The following is a 20394-nucleotide window of genomic DNA, read 5'->3' on the forward strand; positions in this document are numbered from 1 at the left end:
GGTTCGTGCCCGCCCCCTCGGTTCGTGCCCGCCCGGCGACCTCCGCGGGAGGGACGGACGGACGGACTGGCGGCTGCCGCGGCGTCTCCGGGCAGTCCCGTGCTCAAACACCGGCTGGGCGGAGAACGGGTGGAGAGCAGCCCTGGGGAGAGATGGACTTGGGGTCCTTGGTTGGTGAGAAGCTCAGCGTGACCCGGCAACGTGAGCGCGCAGCCCAGGCCAACACGCATGCTGGGCTGCGGCAAAAGCGGGGCGGCCAGCGGGGCGAGGGAAGGGGAGTCTGCCCCGCTCTGGTGAGACCCCACCGGCAGTGATGTGTCCAGCTCTGGGGCCCTCAACAGAAGGACAGGGACATGTTGGAACAGGTCCAGAGGAGGCCACGAAGATGATGAGGGGGCTGGAGCAGCTCTGCTATGAGGACAGGCTGAGAGAGTTGGGGTTGTTCAACCTGGAGAACAGAAGGCTCCAGGGACACCTTATAGCTCCTTCCAGTGCCAACAGGGGGCTACAGGAAAGATGGGGGGGAGTCTTTATCAGGGAGTGGAGCCATAGGATGAGGGGTAATGGTTTTAAACTGAAAGAGGGGAGATTTAGATTATGTATTAGGAAGAAATTATTTCCTGTGAGGGTGGTGAGACAGGGGAACAGGTTGCCCAGAGAAGCTGTGGCTGCCCCATCTCTGGAGGGGTTCAAGGCCAGGCTGGATGGGGCTTTGAGCAACCTGGTCTGGTGGGAGGTGTCCCTGCCCAGGGCAGGGGGTTGGAACTAGATGATCTTTAGGGTCACTTCCAACCCAAACTATTCTATGATTTCCGAGGGTGGTTCATTAAGGACAGATCCTTCCAAAACCTTGCAGGTGGATTGAGAGCACCACTACAGCCAGACCTGACTTCTCACCACTGTCACAGCACACTCCCTTAGAGAAATATTGCTGACAAAGACTACCATGGGAAAAATAAAAAAAAAAAAAGAGAAACTGAAATCCTGTTGGCACGAGCAGCAAATCTCCTCTTGAAAAAGGAGCTGCCAGCCCTGCCTCCCTCCGCTCTGCCGGCCACGGCGCACCTGAGAGAAGGGCAGGGAAACCTGTTCGCTAATCGTGATGGGAATCTGCGTCTGCGCTATTACAGCTTCCTAAAGACTTACTCTCCCTTGATTAATTCCTAATATTTACTGTCAGTCACTTGGGACATACTTAATTTAGCAAACACAGCAACAGGGAAAGTCATTTGGGCTTTTAACTCCCATCAGAAACTCAAATTAAACCTATTATTGATGTCAAACTCCAGATTTAAAATCCAAGTCTACTAGTTAAGCCTGTCTAGAACAAACACCATTTTTGTGTAGACACCAGCGGATCGAAGCAGCTGGATGCGATGCACATGGCAGTGACACGCAAATGGCACGTGAATCCTCCTACCCAACACCACACACGTCCCTACCACTGAAACAGTCCAGAATTCAGATGAGATTCAGTCAGTAGCAGAGCTGCTGCATCAGTAAATTTATAGCCAGCATTCAATCCTCTCTGGGGACATCAGCCATCAATCAACACTCGTGTGGGAGTGGGACTGCTCACCAATATTAAACTTTCACAATAGCTTCTCTGTAAGCAAGAATGACCTCTTCTTCTGTCGCTGCTTAGGTCATCTACAGCAATGTGGTGTTTGCAGACACAAAATACCCTTGAAACTCCCACCCAGTCACAAATATTATTATGTATCTCCTCCGCAACAGAAGCTATTGCAAGCACATTGAATCCTGCCTTGATCTCATCTCACAGAATTCTAGGTCTCATTCAAGGTCTTGGTTTTTTCCAAAACCTAAGACCTGGCTAGCAGAAGACCAACAGGTACCTGCTCAGGCCCCAGGTACCTCCACTGAAGGCTCCAAGGAGCATCCTGGAGCAGATATCCTGGTAAAGCAGGTAGAGGAGACCTGGAGGCCATTAGACATGAGAGCTGAACAGAACACAAGCAAGGCAGGAACCCCACAGGCTCTGAGCTGCTGAAGCTGTTGTTTTTGCTGCAAAACCCACCCATTTACAGATGGTGCCACAGGACCCCTCTGTTCCTGCACACATCATTCAAGGCTGGGCCATCTACACCTCTTCGTTTCCACATACCCTGGGTAGAACTCTTACACCTGTCACATTTATTACAATAAGAAAGATGTAATGGTCCAAAATTGCAAGAAAAGCAGCAGTTTAGCCCTTAAGAAACCCTTTGTAGCAGAACGTATAATGAAGGACTAGAACAGATTACTGGGAGAAATATAAGATCTCTATCAGGAGATGCTTTAATAAGAACCAAGACAAACACTCATCAAGATTCTCAGATAAGTGTGATTCTGCTTTGAGAGGAAAATAGAGCAGATAATTTCTTGGCGTCTCTTCTGCTCAAGCAAGTGTAAACCTACTACTGATATCCCATAGTAGGAATAGAGTTGGGCAATTACAGAGCAGCTGATGCTACTTTTCTCATGGTTAACTTTCTTGCCTAACTCATTATCTATATTTTTCCTCATCTTTGAGGCTGGAGTTTATGTTACTTTTTAATTATTATTGATTAACATCTTGCTTGTCACTATCAAATACACTCAGCAATTCAAAGCGAAAAACATCATTTCTTGAGGAAAAGAGAGATGGTCCACTTAGCATGTTCCCAAGAGATTACATGGGACAGTCACTTGTGCTAACACCAAACCACCCCGAGACCGGAAAGACATTTTGGATCATATATTCCTACGACAAACTCTGTCTTCTCCTTCCTTTTCCAAAGAACTTATTTTCTTTATAGTTGGTGCTAGTGTACTATTTTCATTGCCTGATCAGCTCCAGTCCTAGGAGTATAAACATAAAACAAGACTCTCGTTCTCTCAGAATCATTATTAGTTGTAAGAAACTGGAGAGAACAAAATCCATCAAATAAAGAGAATTTTTATAGAGTACAGTTTGCTGTCACTATCCCTACCATAAAAGAAAGTCCCTGATACAAAGAAAGCAGGAGCTTAGAGAACGCACTCACCTTGCTGAAGAAGCTGGAGATGTTCCTTTGTACCTCCTCCTCCTGACACCCTGGGGCTGACTTTGGCGAGCAATCTGTAAACACACACATATGTAGATAGGGTGTTACCTCATTTGGGTGCTGGCATTATTAAAAGAAACCCCTATGCCATCTGCTGGAAGAAATCTTATTCTGAGGCAACGTGCCGTACCAGCACATCTGACAGCACACTGTTGGCAGCCTAAAGAGGCAGGATTTTTCAAGATTAAGCTTTACCAGGTTAATGCACCAACTTCCAGCACAGACACACAGGACACACAGAAAGCCAGGGTCAGGAGGAGCGAAACAAAAGCAGGAGGAAGTCATAAGAAACTACAAGCCTTTAGACCTGTGTCACATGGCAAAGCATATGACAGTCTGGCAGCAAAAAGCAGCTCATTTTCAAATCCTACTACTTGACTTGAACCTCCAAAGACCTCTTTTGTTTCCTTCCATTGTTTTATTTTAGCTACACACATCACACCATGCTTACAGCGTCACTCTGGTGGAACCCTCTGGGTAATGGCGTATCAATCAAAAATGTATACTTTTTCCTATGAAAACTATTGTGTAATCTTCTCTTCAGAAGGTAAGGGAAAGTGAAGAAGGGGCAGTATTTGTAACTAGACACAGAAGAATCTGAAAAGAAACAGCTTCTTTACAGCAGCTGTGGCAGATCCCATTCAGAATTAGAGCCTGATTATTTCTGTTTAACAATAATTGGTTTCTCTCTTGACAATGTCTTCAAATAAATAAAAACAAGTTTCCGAATGCAGGAAGAAATGGGGAATTACTACTTAGTCCCTAAATCTGCTCCTCCCCATTTGTTATTTCTTGTCACATGGATCTTAACAAAATTTTCAGTCTCCAACCTTTGGGATTAATCTACAGGAAAGCTCTTTTCTGCCAACTGTATTTTTCAGGTTACGAACACAATAATCACACTCAAAAGGCGAACTGCACTTTAAAGACATATTGCTAAGCATTAAGTGAATAATTCTCAATTTACTTTCAGATTGAAAAACCTCCACAAGTTTACAAGGCAGGCAGCTATTCTTGACATTTCACAACAAGCAGGTGCACAGGAATTCAGCATCCACCTCTCAGTAGCAGTCTTTAGCTTTCTCTACCCAACACTCAGCACCAACAACTCCTTTAAAATCACCAGCAGCATTTGGATATAACACTTCTGGCCATCCGACTACAGGTAATCATAGTCTCAGGCACATGACAGAAAAATCAGCTTGCCAAAATGCCACGCACTGCCCCATGTGTTACGAGTACAGCTCCATCTAATTCTAAAGTGGACCCAACTACCCGCTGCCATCAAAACAGTTGGTCTGCTCTCTCTTTATACCCCCAGCAACAAAACTCTACTGATGGCCTTGTATTGGATCACAGGAGCCAGTTTGATTAGATCTCATTTATCCAATGGAGAAACACACTTGCCATTAGATTTTCTTGGAATCAAAAAAGCTGACTCAGATTGCAAATTGCTATAACCAACACTATGGAAGGGGAAAACATACTAAATATACAACTAGACTATTAAATAAGCACAGGGGGTGGAAAGCAAGAGTGCTTCTACAGCAGCTGGCTATTCTTATATCAAAATAAAGCATAATACAAAATGATGCTATTCACCTGTAGCCCACATAGAAAAAACCATACATATGCTTCAGTGATCATGGTTCAAATGGACAGACTGTGGCTCAGCTACAGCACAATAACCCATGAATTTGACTCAGACTCTTAGTGTTCTTCAAAGATGGGCAGCCAAAACTCAGCCCACCTAAAAAGCTGCTTCTGAAAACACTTCCCTCAATGAAAGAAACAGAGCATCTGCACAGATGGAATAAAACTGGAGACTTGCTTCCTCATTCTGTCTGTAAGAATCTATCACTTTATTTCTATAAGCATTATAACTTGCATCTTCATCTTTTGACAGGCCAGCACCTCTACATAGAAGTACATTGAGGGAAAAAAATATAAATACTTCATGATCAAGCTTACTTTTATGCATCATCTGGACATTTGGGCTCCTAAATTTGCCCTACTGCTTCCCAGGAGTCCCCCAGTTACTTCCTAAGAATTATCTCCTAACCACCCATTACTGTCTAAGAATTCCGTGTGCTGCTTCCCGGCAATCCCTACACGGCTGCCTAGGACTGCACCTCCCCACAATTCCTGCCTTCCCAGGAAAACCCCAACACTACCTTCTAGGATTCCCCTCAGTTTTGTAGGGATTCCCCTGCCCCTCCAAATCCCTCTGGGTTTCCAGGAATTCATTCTGCTGCTTTCTAGGACCACTATGGATCACTCCCCCTTCAGTTTCAAGGAATTGCATTTTCTTTCCAGGATTTCTCCCTTTTCTGTTTCATAATTAATATGAGTTGCTTGTACAGTACTAGGAAAAGTACAATAATCCTCTCTGCTATTTTTCTGCTTATGCCATTAAGACCTCTAGCAAGACGTGGGGCTGTGCTTCAGAAACAGTGTAACAAAAGTTCATAAAATCAACAGATACTCCAAGGTGATTGTTCATGTGCATTTCAGTCTTTCCAAAACTGACTCTAGAACATTCATTGTTGCAAAATAATCAATTTCGTAATTTGAACACATTGTGCTACCCCACTAGAGATAGGCAAGTATTACATTGGTTCCTCAAGGAACAATGCTGGAGTCCATTGGCTTATTGATCTTGAAACGAAAGACAGTAGAAATGTCAAACACACAAAATTATTTCTTCAAGTTTCATGAAGGTGTCAGCCAGAATGAAGAAAATAAAACAAACAAACAAAAAACCCCAGAAGTGCAACCACCAGCGACAAAGCCCTTAATTCTCTGGTGAAAACAAAAAAGGACTGGTGCTAGTGGTGTATGTAGAAGTTCATGAGAACAATTGAGACAACAAACAGACAATGTAGTGAGATTTATCTGCTATACAACTTTGAGATCCAATGTAAGTCCTGATCTTCTAATGAATGAGAGTCCCTACCCCACACAAAAAGTTGTCTACTTTTTCCTAGAATGTTTCCTGAAAATCCAGAACTGCTGGAGGCAGCCTCCTAAAGCTGCTGTTAAAAAAGAAGGTAATTAAACATCACTTTTTTTCAAGATTATTTCCATGGTAACTTCATCTCTAATAGACACATCTACAAGTCTAGGTGAGAAATGCAGAACTACATATTCAACCTAAACTGTTACTCCAGAATATAATACTGTAAAAACAGAAAGGAACAGGGTGTTTAACAAACTGCAAAATGTTTTGACTCAAAGTGTTGTACAGCAGATGGAGCTAAAAGTATGGTCTATGAATAGCCACCTACACATGAGAACACAGAGAGATAATAAATATACATAATGTGTCCCATCAAGTGATTATCTTAAACAACTTTTCTTTCTACTGCAAACTGACACACAGAAGTTCACTTTTGTGAACAAAAGTTTGCAACAAAGCAGCTTTCCAAGTTTCACATCAACAAAGATTGAAAAGAAATAAATGTAATCAGCTTGCAATGCTCATTCGAATGTCAAATGTCCCACTGAAGTTCAAGTTCTTCTTTTGACCAGTATCTTCAACTATGTCATCCGTGTTCCTCTTAAGAGGAAAGCAGGACAGGGATGCCTGCCATCTTCATCTGAAGTGTGGGATGGACAAGAGTGAGAAACAACATGTGTTAATTTACCATACACCAGTGACAAAAGTGAAAATCAGTTTGTTTCAAACAAGATTCCTCCTGGAAGATCATGTGTCCATCCATTACCACACTTCCCAACAAAGCTGTGACACTCCTCTCCTTTATCAGAAATAAGTGCACTGCAGGAGTTCCACAGGCTCCCCTCCACCTCCTCTCTCCCCAAACAATCCATCTGGCTGCCAACTGGACTATGCCAACCAGATCCAGAAGGGCTCCCAAGTGCAGAATCACATTATTTAGCAGAGGAGAAAGTCAGTTTTTCAAATGAAACCTTTCCAATCTCAGCTCCACAGCAGACTAGAAACATTAATAAATTATAGATTAAGCACCCACCTTCTCTTCCTTCCCCTTCACAGAAATAAAGGACTGGCAGAAATAGAAATATTTACAATTTCCCCTTTTTTTCCTGCTAGCTATTAGGTGATCAAAAAGAAGTATATGAATAGGCCAGCAGAGTTCCTAAGGGTCTTACAATGAAACATGCAAACTCTTTCCCAGTAGCTCACAAATCCAAGACCATCCAACCTGATGCTGAATCAATTGACTTTTCTGTAAGTTGCATGAACTGAAAGCCTCACGCAATTTACACTGGGCTGTTGAATACATGCTAACATCTTGTCCCTCTCATAATCACATTTTCTCTCATCTGGCTAAAAAATCATGGCAAATTATGTCTAACGCACAGCAAAAAACCTGGGTATAAGACAGAACTGCCAAAAAAAGTCCAAGAACATTACCTGTTACAATTTTTCAAAATTTAGATACATCACCACACGAGCACAGTGTTTTTTAAATTATGCTTTATTAGGAATAAATCCTTCTTGATTACATAAACACAGACAATGTGCTCAATGCATTATCATTTTAGGCACCAACTTCATTTCCAATCATAATCTGTATGCCCAAGACTAAACAATTCCCCAATTTTCATCATCTTAATAAACAATGAACTGCTAAAGGTGTAAATTTGCATGATGACTTCTGAAAACAATGACATGTAGGACATACTTAAAGTATGATTAAAGTCAAAATTGAGAAGGTGGCATCCATACTTAATATCCTTAAGTAGCAGTGGACAATTCTCTGGCAAGACGGGCTATATTATCTCTTATTAACACCACAAAGCTAAGGCCTTGGAAGACTCTTGTGATTTTCATGTTCTAAGAATTGTTGCCTACTTTTGACTATTTCTTGTCATTAGTGAAAAGGGTCACATCAAATTTGCATTGGCCTTTAGATCTTAGTCACTGAACCCTCAAAGCTGTTCCTTCCCTTCAACAGAAAGATTAACGTTTCTTTAGGAGGAAGACGTTCAGAAGTCCCGCGCAAGTAAAAATCCTCTCTAACCGCACACGCTATTTCATATCAGTTCAAATTCATTTCTTGCTTACAGCCTTCAAAAAATAACTACTTATATAAGCAGCTAATTCAAAAACAGTTGTTTTCAGTGAATCTACCAAAGTTAATAACATTACAAAACAAATGAATAACACTATTTTGGGAATCTCTGGGTTAAATTACAGTTTATTATCTCTGAAGTTCAAATGAGGTTGTGAGAAAGCAGTTCTGTATTAATTCAGGCAGATAGATGCTAACAGAACGTAATTTTTACTTTGACTATACTCACAGCCAAAGGCCATTACTGTCTAATGACCTTTCATCTCATTAACGAAACGAAAAACATACATCTCCATACACTTAAGCAGGTTACAAAATAACTGACCCAAATCAACTGAACTAAGCCAAATGTAAAACAGACTTTCTGGAAGTGAGGCAGGCGGTTCTAATGTAACGTACGCACCCTCCCACGACTCTCAGGCCAGAACAGCTTCATCACAGACTCTGTCACAATGCTAGAGAACCCAGCAGGCACAAGAACTTCTGTGACCGCGTACATACGACGAGTGATACAAACGTAATAGTACACATCAAATTTATAACAAGTACGAACAAATTCTTGGTTTCATTAATAAGACAGGAGAGATTTGTTCAATATGTTGCCCTTTAATCCAAAAGCTAAGATACTGAAGGCTCCACTGGTATGGGCAACACATTCTCGGTCTCCTCCTTCTCCCTAGCCTCACATACACATTGAGAGCAGAATTCCAAACACTGGAAGAGCAGTAGCATAGCGCTTCACGTGGTACCCTTCCAACCTCAACCTGGCAAGGACAGAATAGCTTGAACTTCCAGCAGGACAATACAGCTCCAAGACCCCTATGGAGTATTTTTAGAGGGTCAAACAAAATACATCTCATCTCCTTTCAGTTCAGACAGTAGCCCTAAACTAAAATGATTTGGATAGGATAAACTGAAAATTAAGGACTAAGTTCCATAAACAGATTGCTTAAAGAAAAGTCCATGAAAGACAAACAGGGCTTGCTCAGAACACAGTTTCAGTAACATCCATAAATATAAATAATGTGGAAATAGGATGAGACTAAGAACAGCATCCATGTTCAGAAAACTAAAAAGGAAAATGCATGACATCTGCAAATCAGCCACAGGGAAAAGGTTAAAATGCCTCTTTGTCAGAGTTTAAAACCTAAGTCATCAATCCCGAAGAGCAAGTCACCGTGACACTGTCACCATCTGGCATCCTGCACGTACTCTGAAGATCAACCTTAAACAGTTTTGTAAAATAAACATCAGGGAAACCATGTCCTAAGTGCCAAACCCAAAATTTACTGAAGTAAAGCACATCTGCATAGCAATTCTTTCTGAGAACACTGTTCCACCAGGAAAATACTTTTCTTGGGATGAAAATCCATTTTTAATAAAACATCAAAAAAGCCTTCATCCTTACATAATCATCTTCTATTTTCTCATGTCCCTGTCACGTTAGCTGTTCGGCAATGATCTTCCACAATTCCTGTAGTGGAAAAAATACATACAGGTATTTTCTCAGATCAGTAGGTTGCAATTATAAAAAAGTTCAACATGCCCACTTGAAGACAAGTTTTAAGACACACCCTATACCTCCATCTACAGATAGTGAATGCATCAATGTAATCTGCTAGAACAAACATCGAATTTTCTCTGAGAGCAATAGAATTGATTTCTTTATTCTTTTAGCATGACTTTTTAAAATAAAAAAATATTATCATTCAAATAACTTGTTTTAAAATAATTTCATTGGTCTGCATGACCTTCTGCAGTATTCTGATTGATAATCTTGCTCTTTTTCTTAGCCTTTGTTGACAAATGCTTTCAATAACACTGGTAAAAATACAACTGAAAAAATACTTAATTTACTGAGGAATCAAGCTCTCACAAATATACGTCTTATACAAACACACAGGTGCTTCTCTATCTACTGGACAATGAGTAAGAAAAGCAGACCACTTTATTTCTATACAGCAAGTTAGTATAGACTTTGTCTGCTATACAAAAGATTAGTAAGTAGACTATCACGCACTCTTCACCATGAATTGTGGCAATATACTTAATGATAAATAAAAACTTTGGCATTTTGAAAATGCATATATTTCAAGGACCAGTACCCTTCTGCAAAAAGGCTAGGGAACAAGTTCACACATTTAGGTATAATCCAGGTTCCATACTTGTAAAACTTGTTTTAAAGTTTTGCATGCCTGTTTTATGCCTGAAGGTATCAGCATTAAGTAAAATAAATCAATCTCATGAAGTAACTGTGCCCTCCTAAATCTTACTAGCCATACACACTACAGAAGTCACAGCAGTAGTATATTGACTACAGGAACACCATTTCTTGGTAAAAGATTTGCAACCCAGTACAACATTTGCAAGTTCTTTAAAAAGATCTGTTAAACTGTATTGTTCTAGAAGTTAGCGAGCTATTAGCTACCCTGCACAATATTTGCAAGAGCAGACAATTGGGAAAAAAAAAAAAATGGAGAAAGAGAACCATTAGTGCTTGGGAGGTAATTAGATAACTCAAAATTATCTCTGACATGTTTATACACAACAGCAGTTTACAGCTAAATGACTCTTCATAGATACTAGAATATTATTTCCTGAACCCTGAACTGGGAAAGGAATTACTAAAACTATGAAATGAAAGCTCTTTACAAGCAAATAAATGAGAAGAAGTATTGTCCCCATTTTCTAGTCAATCACAAAAATCCTGTTTTACAAAGTTAACAGATGCTGGACTCATTTCCTCAAAGGTTAAGAAACAATCTAAGCCATTGTCCTGCTGATGCTAGAAAAAGGCATGTTATGTCAACCTAGTACAGGTTATGAAAGCACAAACAAGAATAATTTTAAAGCAACAAAATGCTAAATGGAAATAAATGAAAAGGTAATGTTTATTCCCGTGTTCTTACTTCATGTTAAGTAAACAGCCAAAAACTAATTTGAGATGATTAGCCCAACATACTACACTTACTTTAACCAATGCACTTACCAACTGCTCAATTCGTTCATAAACAAGAAACTGACAGAAATCAAGCTTAATGGGCTCCACAGTATATTTCATTTTTCTGTCTTGGAGGTTCTCCAAATCATTTAGAGTATTTCTAAAATGACTGTAGGCTTCACATGTAACATCCATATGTCTTAAAGTGAAGTTCAGCCTGGCAAGAGAATATTTAATTTTAAATGTCTCTCCTGTACTGGATCTTAAATAGTTTTGTAACTTTCCTCAGCTAATAGAAAATGTGTGTCTTCTCAGTGTAATTAAGTAACTTTGATAGCTAAAGAAAAAAGTAAACCCCCTCCCCACTATTCCTGAAAAGCAGAGGAGACTTACATTAGCATCAATACACCAATAACTCTTGTATGAATCTTTCCATTGATTTTAAGGCACTTTGCCACAACACAATTATTGGCTTGGCTTCCAGGACAAACACTTGGCAACAAATCATATTAATAGCTATTGCTTAGATATCTCCAGAGATTTAAGCAAAGCCTATTTATATATTAGTTTATGAATGGACTGTGACACATGACTACGTAAAAACATTCAACGAAATGAAAGAAAACACAAGAGAAATTGTTCTAGAGGTACTCAACCTGGGAAACATATACCCTAATGGTAAGCCACTTCACTCCACCCAATGACCTCAAAAATACATAGCAAGTGTTGTCAGGCACTATAGAATACACCAGCCTAATCACCTAAGTATCCTTATTTGCACAGACATTATCTGATGTGAGACAAAAGGTAGGACAACAAAAGCTGAACTCTTGTGGAAGTCAAATTCTGAACTGATAAAAATTAAGCATGTATAAAACCAAATTCTTGTTCTGAGTATATACTGCAGCCTATGATAAACTAATATGATGAAAATCAGAAGCCAATCTTCAATCAAATCAGATGTTTCTTCTACGTAAAGAAAGTATGTTATGTTTTTCATGCTTTTAAGTTATTGGTAATACTTACCTCTTTTCTAATGCTAGGTAAACTGTGCAAGAATTTCTCAAGTTGTGTGTGATTCTGTACAGCATTCTGAAAAAGGCATCTGTCAGGTCATCGTCATAGAACACTACAAAAAAAAGATTAAAAGCATAAAATATATATGTTTAAGTGTATTATCTACTTAAATCTCAGATATGAAGCAACCACAGGCCTTGGCTTGATTATTCTAATCAAATAAGTTACTATTTTAACTAAATCCCAAAGCATATTTTTAATGGCAACACCTGACCCATGTAACAGTATCCACTGCTGCTATTTATGTCAGGTTTTCTTTAAGATTTCTCTTGTATCAGTGGGAATCAATTCTGTCAGACAACTTACAAAACTTTAACAAGATTTCTTTCAGCCTGGAAATATCTTACTGCAAAGCCAAAAAAGACAGGACATCACAACGTATAGGGCCTCATTTCTTACAAAAATACAAAGAAAAAGGCGGTAACTAATATACCATAATAACCACATCTCCTTGGAGAACACTCTTGCAACACCTTTCAGTATCATAAAACCAACTCTCCTTCATTTATGTATCAAAACAACAATGGTTTTCCTATATAGATAGCCTGTCATTTTTCAGTCTTTCATTTAAGCAACAAAAAGAGCAGAAAAAAAAAAAAAGAGACAGAGATATCCAAAGGCATAGACTCTATGGGCAAGTGCAGCATCTGAAGCTACCTTTGTCTTGCATCAGATAACCAAACTCTTCTGAAAGTCAAATTAATCACTGACTTCTGATTATGTTCTCTGAGTCATTTATTTAGTCACAAATAATTACCACACCAAAGGAAAGAAAAAGCTAGTAGTTTTCAACAGCTGTTCTCCTATTGCTAATTCAGAATGTGAATATAATTGCTTAAAAAAACCCCAAAAATAATTACAGGCAGGGACACTTAAGGCAGAGCTTTGACAAACTAGGTAAGATCTGACCTAGTAGATTTTAAAAACAAATTAGGTATGTTTAAATTATTACTCATAATGCTCAAGTGCTTGATTTTAAAGCTTACTGTTTATATTTTCCTACCATCAGCTGCCATTATCACAGTACAGTGGTCATGCAAATCAGCAATCTCTTCTTCAGACCAGCTATAAGGAGCTTCAGGATCTGTAACAAAAAAAAAAAATACAGCTTTGGTGCACATGATTAAATGTTTCGAGTGATTGACACCTGGAAAAAAGAAACTTCCTAACTCCTGTGGTCATCTGCTACTCCATAAATGGAGCACCCCACTGAAGGGAAATCAAAACCTCCTTCTATTCAGTCTCTGAAGTTCCCTGCAGTCCTTTGCTTCTCTGTGTTATGTTCAATCCTCCCAAGGCTGACAAGTTTTCTTTGACTTTAGAACTTACAACAAATTACTACCCTATAACAAGATCACAGATTTAATTAGATTAAAATAAATACTCTGTTAAATAAAAAAAAAACCACAAACGCATCTTCATATAAATTTTAATTAAGCTTCTTACTTCATCATGCTTTAAAAAATTTACTTCGTTAAAATATAGAAACTTTCTCTGAATGTCCAAAATACATAAAGCCTTTTCAAATCATATTATCGAATATTTTCATTACCCATTTTTTTTCAGGTCCAAGAGAGGCTCTTGAATGTGTAAAGGATGTTTCCACTTCCTTAAACAGTTGCTCTACTTTTCAGAAGCATTCCAGCAAATGCAACTGATGATAAAAAATTCTATAAAGTAGACCTCATCTAACCTAGTGCTACAATTTTGTGTTGACCTTGCAGTCACCAGAAAGTGAAACTTACATTGCCTGGATTCCATTATTACCACGTAACAGCCACATCTCATTTGCACTTCTAGATTTTGACCTAAGTAAGGGACAGACACTACTTGGCTATTCTCAACCTATCAGTAAACCCTTCCTTACTCATTCACATGGCAATGATGCTCCCAAGGACAACACTGTACTTTCAACCATTTTTCCAGAGACATATGTGCTGGAGGACCTACTTCCTAACAGAATAAGCTTTTCTTGATGACTCTAAAGAGGAAAAAAACCCAAAAGAGACCACCGAACCCTATCTGAAAGGACTCATAACCACCTACCAGTGCAGAATTCATCTTTCAGCCAATCCAGTTCTTTTACTTTAACTTCCCCTCCTGTAGGTGAAGAAAGATCACATCAGTCACAAATGGCCTTTCAGACAGTACCTAAGCAAAAGTAAACAGTCAAAACCCATACTGAAATAAGTGAAGTTGAACATCAAGTCATTTACTGTTCAAAAACAGTTACCCACTCACAAGAGAACAGGATGAACTTAAGGGTCAGAAAGACAACCTACATTCTCTTCTACATGTCTCACCTGCAAAACACTTCTCCCTTCCAGAGTGCTACCTCTGTCATTTATACTCTGTTTATGTAACCCTTGGCACCTGGGTATCCGTGATCCTCCCAAGTACCTCAGTGAAAGTCACATAACAACTGTGTGGGAACTACAGCTGGTCTTAAATGGTAAGCAAAGAAAGTATTTTGCTCTTCTCAAAGGGAAGCTGTCCCATTACAGACCACATACAAATATCTTGCATCTTTCTTTTTAAATGAGTCATTTTTAACCAAGACAAAATTTTGATTTTACTTGTGAATATGTGAGGTAGTCAATGACTGTGCTGTTTAATCCAAAGTAGTACATATTCAGGCAACTGCACAAACACTGACTGTATAGTACTTACTTCCCAGCTCCATCAGATGTTTGTTTAATGCAACATTTTGCTCACACATGGCCAGAAGATCTTCACCAACATCTGGAAAAAAGTGATAATTCTATTCAAAATAAGAATATTTTGCATGGGCCATGCATGACCTTGACCTCTCAGCCTAATGCTCTAAGCTAAGCTTCTCTCAAACTAACAAGATTAAGATAAATTCAGAGCAACATTATCCACTGATGACTGCTTTCCTAGTATCCTTCTTGTTTTTGTCTTTCAGTATGAAGCTCCGAGACACCCTTGAAGAATGAAGTAAGATCCCTGCAGTAGTTCTTTTAATCTAGACACACTATCTTGAGTTCAGAGTAATGTATCTTGCTTTTAAAGTCTTGCACTTAAAACTAGTAGTTTTTTCAATCTGTTGAGAAAGTTCTTGTTATTTTTCAATATACAACACAACTTTCTACATACTGATAAAAAAATTGACAGCTAAAACGGAACAGATAAGGATGAAAATGCCAGGATGAAAGCGCTGCTTTGTGCAGTCTCATGAAAATGCTTAATTGGAAATAACTGCTTTACCTGTGCAATAAACTCTCTTGGCAACTGTTCCCATGATAATGCTTGTAATACCAGTGCCACCTCCAAGCTCCAGCACCGAGCAACACCTGAACGTGTCCCGCTTGAACAGAATGTAATCAGCAAGAAGAAAGGCTGCACGCCAGACCTGGGGATAAGAGAAGCAGTTAAAACTGAGTCAATTCTGAAGCACAACACAGGAACAGCAGGATACTACAAGGCAGAATACATACTTGTTTACCGACATCTTCTAAGGGGGTGGCCATAGTATGTTCTGTGAAAATGGAAGTAGAGCAAAAGTCATTACCTCAAAACTTTGTTCAAATCAAGTTCCATAGTGGCAAATTTAAAAATCAAGTCATGCTTCCCTTTCAAATATAGAACTAAACACGCTTCATTCTATATAATAATGCTAGATAATGCAGAAAACACCACTAACAAAGTGGTATAGAGTTTTCCATGGTATACTATTGCCCAAATCACTTCTGGAGAAAAATGGTAAATTTTAAAAATATTTACAATATCACAGTATTATGTTTGTTTTATTATCTCCCTTCACTTAACAACTGCTGTTCCATTTCTAAAGAAAATCTATTTTTGTTTTACACAAACATATTTATTTATAGACCATAAGCCTGCTATTTACCTATTTTAACAACATCAGTGCAAGTGCATTCTTGTTCTTCATCTTCAAAAGCATCATCTTTCCCTTTCATCAGAATTACAGGATACACTCTATCCCTCAAAAGATCCTCCGCTTCTAAATCAGAATCTCTTCGAGGTCTTCTAACTACGTCCAAGTCTCCGTCATCATCTAGCAGAGCTTCTACTCCTTCACTGTTTAATTCTTTTTTTAGATTATTCCTGTCCTGGTCACACAGTTCATCTTCACTGCCGTACTGGTGTTCTCTTTCTGTTGTAGCTTCTCTCACATGTTTCTCAGATGGGGAATCTTCTGTGTTCCTAAGGATTTTGAAATACGACAGGAACACTGTACGAACGTGGAGAGGGGAAAAAAGTTAAACACCAGGTAAGAATAGAATCTATGCGCAGCTTCCACACACATGAAGTCTTGGTACGCGTGTCACATATTAACAATATAGAGGATAAAAAATTATGCAGATAACTTGAAATATAATTCAATTTGGTACAAAGAAATATTTCTGCTATTAAGTTCTGTCAGTAGAAATAAATGAAGCACTTTCACGGTCAGCCAGCTGACTCAGTATCTACTCAGTCACAATGCACACTTTCATCTGATTTAGTAACACAAATTATGGAGTTCTATTACAGTTTCTTTAGAAAGCAAGAGATTCAAACTTGGTCTACTGTAACCTGACAAAAGTTCTTCCCTAGAGATCATTTTCACCTAGATCTAATAAAATCTTCATTGCCTATCCTAGCATGAGAAATTTTTTAAGTCATCTACTGCTTGCATGATAACCAGATTAACTGATTTGAATATTTAACAATTTAAAGGACATCATCAATGAATGAAGTGCTTTTGTTCTCCAAGTCCACTCTGACCCCTTGCATGTCCTGTAGCATTTTAAAAGGTGTAAGGTAAAATTGACCCAAAGCAGCAGAAACTAAATCCCCATGAGGTTCCCTGAAAACCAGCAAAGTGACAGTGGGAGATTGTCGTTGTATTTGTTAGAGTAAAAGCTGTCATACTACAATCCAATTCTTGTCTTAATAAATAATTTCCCAAACCAAGTACATTCAGAGTAGGCAGCATATGCTGTCATTTCATTCTGTTGAAACGTACTTTGCATTAAGCAAAATCACAGCAAACAAACGTCAAACAGCATGAAGACACACCACAGCATTAATTAAGCAAGTTAATTTGGTTACTTCTCAGAAAGTAACTTAAAATTTCTGTTTTTAAGATAGGCTGTATATAAAGTTAACTTCATTAAGAGAATCCAGCTAGCCATTTTCCTAAAGACTGAGTAGGAAGTGATGCTGCTTCTAACTGGAATAAAATATGTAATGATTAATATCAACCATTCAAAGGAGGATTCAGACATTACAGAGATATGAATACTCTTAAAATAGAGCTCCATCAGTCTAAATATACATTACCTGGTTGTCCAACTGCATTCAATCGTACCATAAGATGTCTTTTGTTCGGACAGTGCAAGTGAACATCAGAAAGCACAGTGTCACTTTTAAATGTGCAGTTATCCATTTCCTCCTCTGCTACATCTACCATGATGTACTGGTGACAGGAACATCTACAGCACCCAAACAGTCCCCTATGAAGTGCTGTCACAAAGTGATTTGATACTTTTCCATTAACAGGCATCAAATAACAGTTTTGCTCAACAAGATAACCTCATGACATAGTTTCTGAGAAGACCTCAGGCAAGATGTGGCCATGCAAGCTCCACCATGCTCCAATAAGACAGCAAACGGTGCATCAGGATATCCAACCTAAAAGCAAACACAGAAAGCTTTGAGTCATCCTGACACTGTTTGAACGCTGCTCCAGCAATATTTTAGAAGATAAAAATCAGATTACATGGTCCAATAAAACTGCAATGCTCCAGTGCTCTCTTTTACAATGCTCCAAAGAATCATCAAATACATAATTGCTAGTAGCTCACTGGCAGATATCACATATATTAGAAAGAGCTACAAATTACATTGTGTTCAAAACAACACACCACCCGCCCCCAGAAAAACCCCTGATGTTGTTATGAAGGCACAGACTTAGAATGTTAAGTCAAGATATTTAAAGGAAGATAAGGCCTTGTGTGCACAGCTTCACCATTTGAAGGGATCTTGTTCTTCAGAGGAATCTCTGAATTTTCTCAGAAATGCAAACAATTACCAAATGTATTATCATAGGTTAGTCCACAAAATTTTGTAAAAGGAATATCTCCCCCCGCCCCGCCCCGGAGAAAACTCTGCTCCTTTTAAATGCCTTCACTAATTGGGCAGTTAATATCTCTTGCCTTTGGCATTCTTTATTCTTCTCCAGAAAACAAACAAACACACCTGAAATCATCATTCAAGGCTGAGTTGTCTCTATGTCCTAAGGCACAAATTAATTCGTCTTATGAACAGAAAGAGGACACTTATTTCCCTGCACTCTCTAAAATTTTACGTTTTGTGAAGGGTATGTGAAACATTGATGAAGCATAGATCTTAAAGCAAAACTTATGTTTAAAAAACCTTATAAACTGAGGTGATGGGCTTGTATCACACCCACACAGATCACCAAGTGTTACACGAACAGTTTAGTTAATACACCAGCTATGAGCACTCCAATATACCCCTTTCGTAAAAACTGGGGATGCCATTTCCTATGTGGCCATTACCATCCTGAAAGATTAAACTAAATTTTCCATTATCTGCTTATACTTGAACAAGATTATCATAAACACACAGGCTTAAAACGCTTCGATTTACAGGCAGCTCTACAGTAACTGTAGTCATGAAGTTCTATTAACTTTTGCCCGGGCTGCAAACCTGCCCTTTGCCAGCCGCGATCTGTGCAGGAGCTACACGACGCCAAGCCACACACGGCGGCTCCTCCGCCACCCGCGGAGGGGACGAGGCAGCCCAGCGCGCTCGGGGTAAGGCCGGGAGCCATTCCGCGGGCAGGCCAGAGCCCGACGCCCGGAGGCTCGGCCTGCCCGCAGCCACAGCCGCCTCTCCCCGCGGAGCCACCGCCTCCCGCTCGGGCACCGCCGGCGCAGCCCCCGGCCCTGCCCACACCGGCAGCTTTCCCAACGAAGCCGCCCCTTTCTTCCTCCTCCTCCTCCCCGGGGCCAGAGCCCCTCAGCGCCCCCGCGCCGGGAGGATCGGCTCGGCGGGGCAGGGACGGCTGCGGGGAGAGGAGGAAGAGAGCACGAAGGAGCCGAGGCTCCACGACCCCCACCTGCCACCACACGGCGCCTCCCGCCGCCATTTTAGAGGCGACGGCCCCTTCCGGCGCGCCGCTGACGCCGCGCTGATGGACGGGCGGCCGCGCTGAGGGGAGGCCGGGCCGGCTCTCCGCCCTTGACCGCTGGGCTGGGGTCGTCCTGCCGCTGAAGCTGGGCAGGGTCCCGGCTGGACCCTGCCCTGCTCGCCTGCTGCTTTCCCGGGGCAGAGCCTGAAAGCCGTCCCCTTACGGCGCTCACGAGCTGTTACCCAGCACTGAACCCTGAGGTAAAAACCAGTCCAGCCGTCCCCTTACGGCGCTCACGAGGGTGCTGCGCTGTTACCCAGCACTGAACCCTGAGGTAAAAACCAGTCCGGCAGCCGGTAAAAGGAAACAGCAGCAACATCTAAGTTTAGTCTTGCCCCTGAAGCATCCACAGCAGCTGAACTCACATTTCTTACCCCAGTTCTTTTATTGCTTGGTTTCAGCGTCAGTTACCTTGACTCAGTTCATGTGTAATTCCGTGCAAATAGCTTCAAAACAACAACAACAAAAAAATAAATGGAAAAACCTGTATGGAGTCAAGTAGGAATTTTTTCCTTTAACCCAAATCATGTCAGAACTGTACAACCTCGAAAAGATCAGATGGATCAATAGCAGTATCTGCTCATTTCCTTGGGGAACAGGGCTACTTAATTTTGCAAAGTTCTTAACTAGATGCCATGAACCAGGTAAGATAAACAGAAAACTGAGTTGAGTGTTGAACAGGACCCCCATACCAGAGTGCTCCGAGAAACCTGAGTAACAGAAATTTATCTAACTAGCAGAGTTGGGTGGCCAGCAGGCCAGCAGGCTCCAGTCACCCTGTGTTGGATGTGGGTGCCTGAGGTGGCCCTGGCCCAGCTGAGCTATCCAGAGCCCAGCACTGGCCACTGGCCCGGCGCCGGACGGGCCCTGTGGCCCCAGCCCTGCTGCCCTGAGCCCACCGGCCACCCGCGGGCACAGCACGGCTCAGCCACTGGGCATGATGCTCTGCAGCCCCGTCTGGGCAAGTCACAGCCATGGCTACAGGCCAGGCTCCCCCTGCATTCCGGTTTGCTCCTCTGCAAGTCTGGAAAGGCTGCTGAAGTTGTT

The 20394-nt window shown here is 40.7% G+C and overlaps 1 protein-coding gene across 3 annotated transcripts in view; it reads right to left on the reverse strand.

Moving 5' to 3' along the window:
• METTL22 (methyltransferase like 22) overlaps positions 1 to 20394 on the reverse strand; it is a 52110-nt gene that overhangs the window by 23676 nt on the left and 8040 nt on the right. Inside the window, exons 1-12 of one of the 3 annotated variants that reach the window (XR_001411287.1) lie at positions 19276 to 19326; positions 17472 to 17822; positions 16033 to 16377; positions 15620 to 15660; positions 15390 to 15534; positions 14832 to 14903; positions 14208 to 14261; positions 13165 to 13245; positions 12111 to 12213; positions 11133 to 11301; positions 9552 to 9617; positions 3027 to 3100 (exon numbers count right to left, since the gene is read on the reverse strand). Coding sequence is in view for 2 of the 3 variants with exons in the window: in XM_014936369.1 (XP_014791855.1) it covers positions 9582 to 9617; positions 11133 to 11301; positions 12111 to 12213; positions 13165 to 13245; positions 14208 to 14261; positions 14832 to 14903; positions 15390 to 15534; positions 15620 to 15660; positions 16033 to 16377; positions 17472 to 17694 (1269 nt within the window). In the remaining variant the exon portion in view is untranslated. Of the gene's footprint in view, positions 1 to 3026; positions 3101 to 7536; positions 9618 to 11132; positions 11302 to 12110; positions 12214 to 13164; positions 13246 to 14207; positions 14262 to 14831; positions 14904 to 15389; positions 15535 to 15619; positions 15661 to 16032; positions 16378 to 17471; positions 17823 to 19275; positions 19327 to 20394 lie in introns of those variants that run through there. The other 2 variants (XM_014936369.1, XM_014936370.1) reach the window with 2 other exon arrangements.

The sequence above is a fragment of the Calidris pugnax genome, unplaced genomic scaffold (genome assembly GCF_001431845.1).
Source record: "Calidris pugnax isolate Ruff unplaced genomic scaffold, ASM143184v1 scaffold17, whole genome shotgun sequence".
Lineage (NCBI taxonomy): Eukaryota > Metazoa > Chordata > Aves > Charadriiformes > Scolopacidae > Calidris > Calidris pugnax.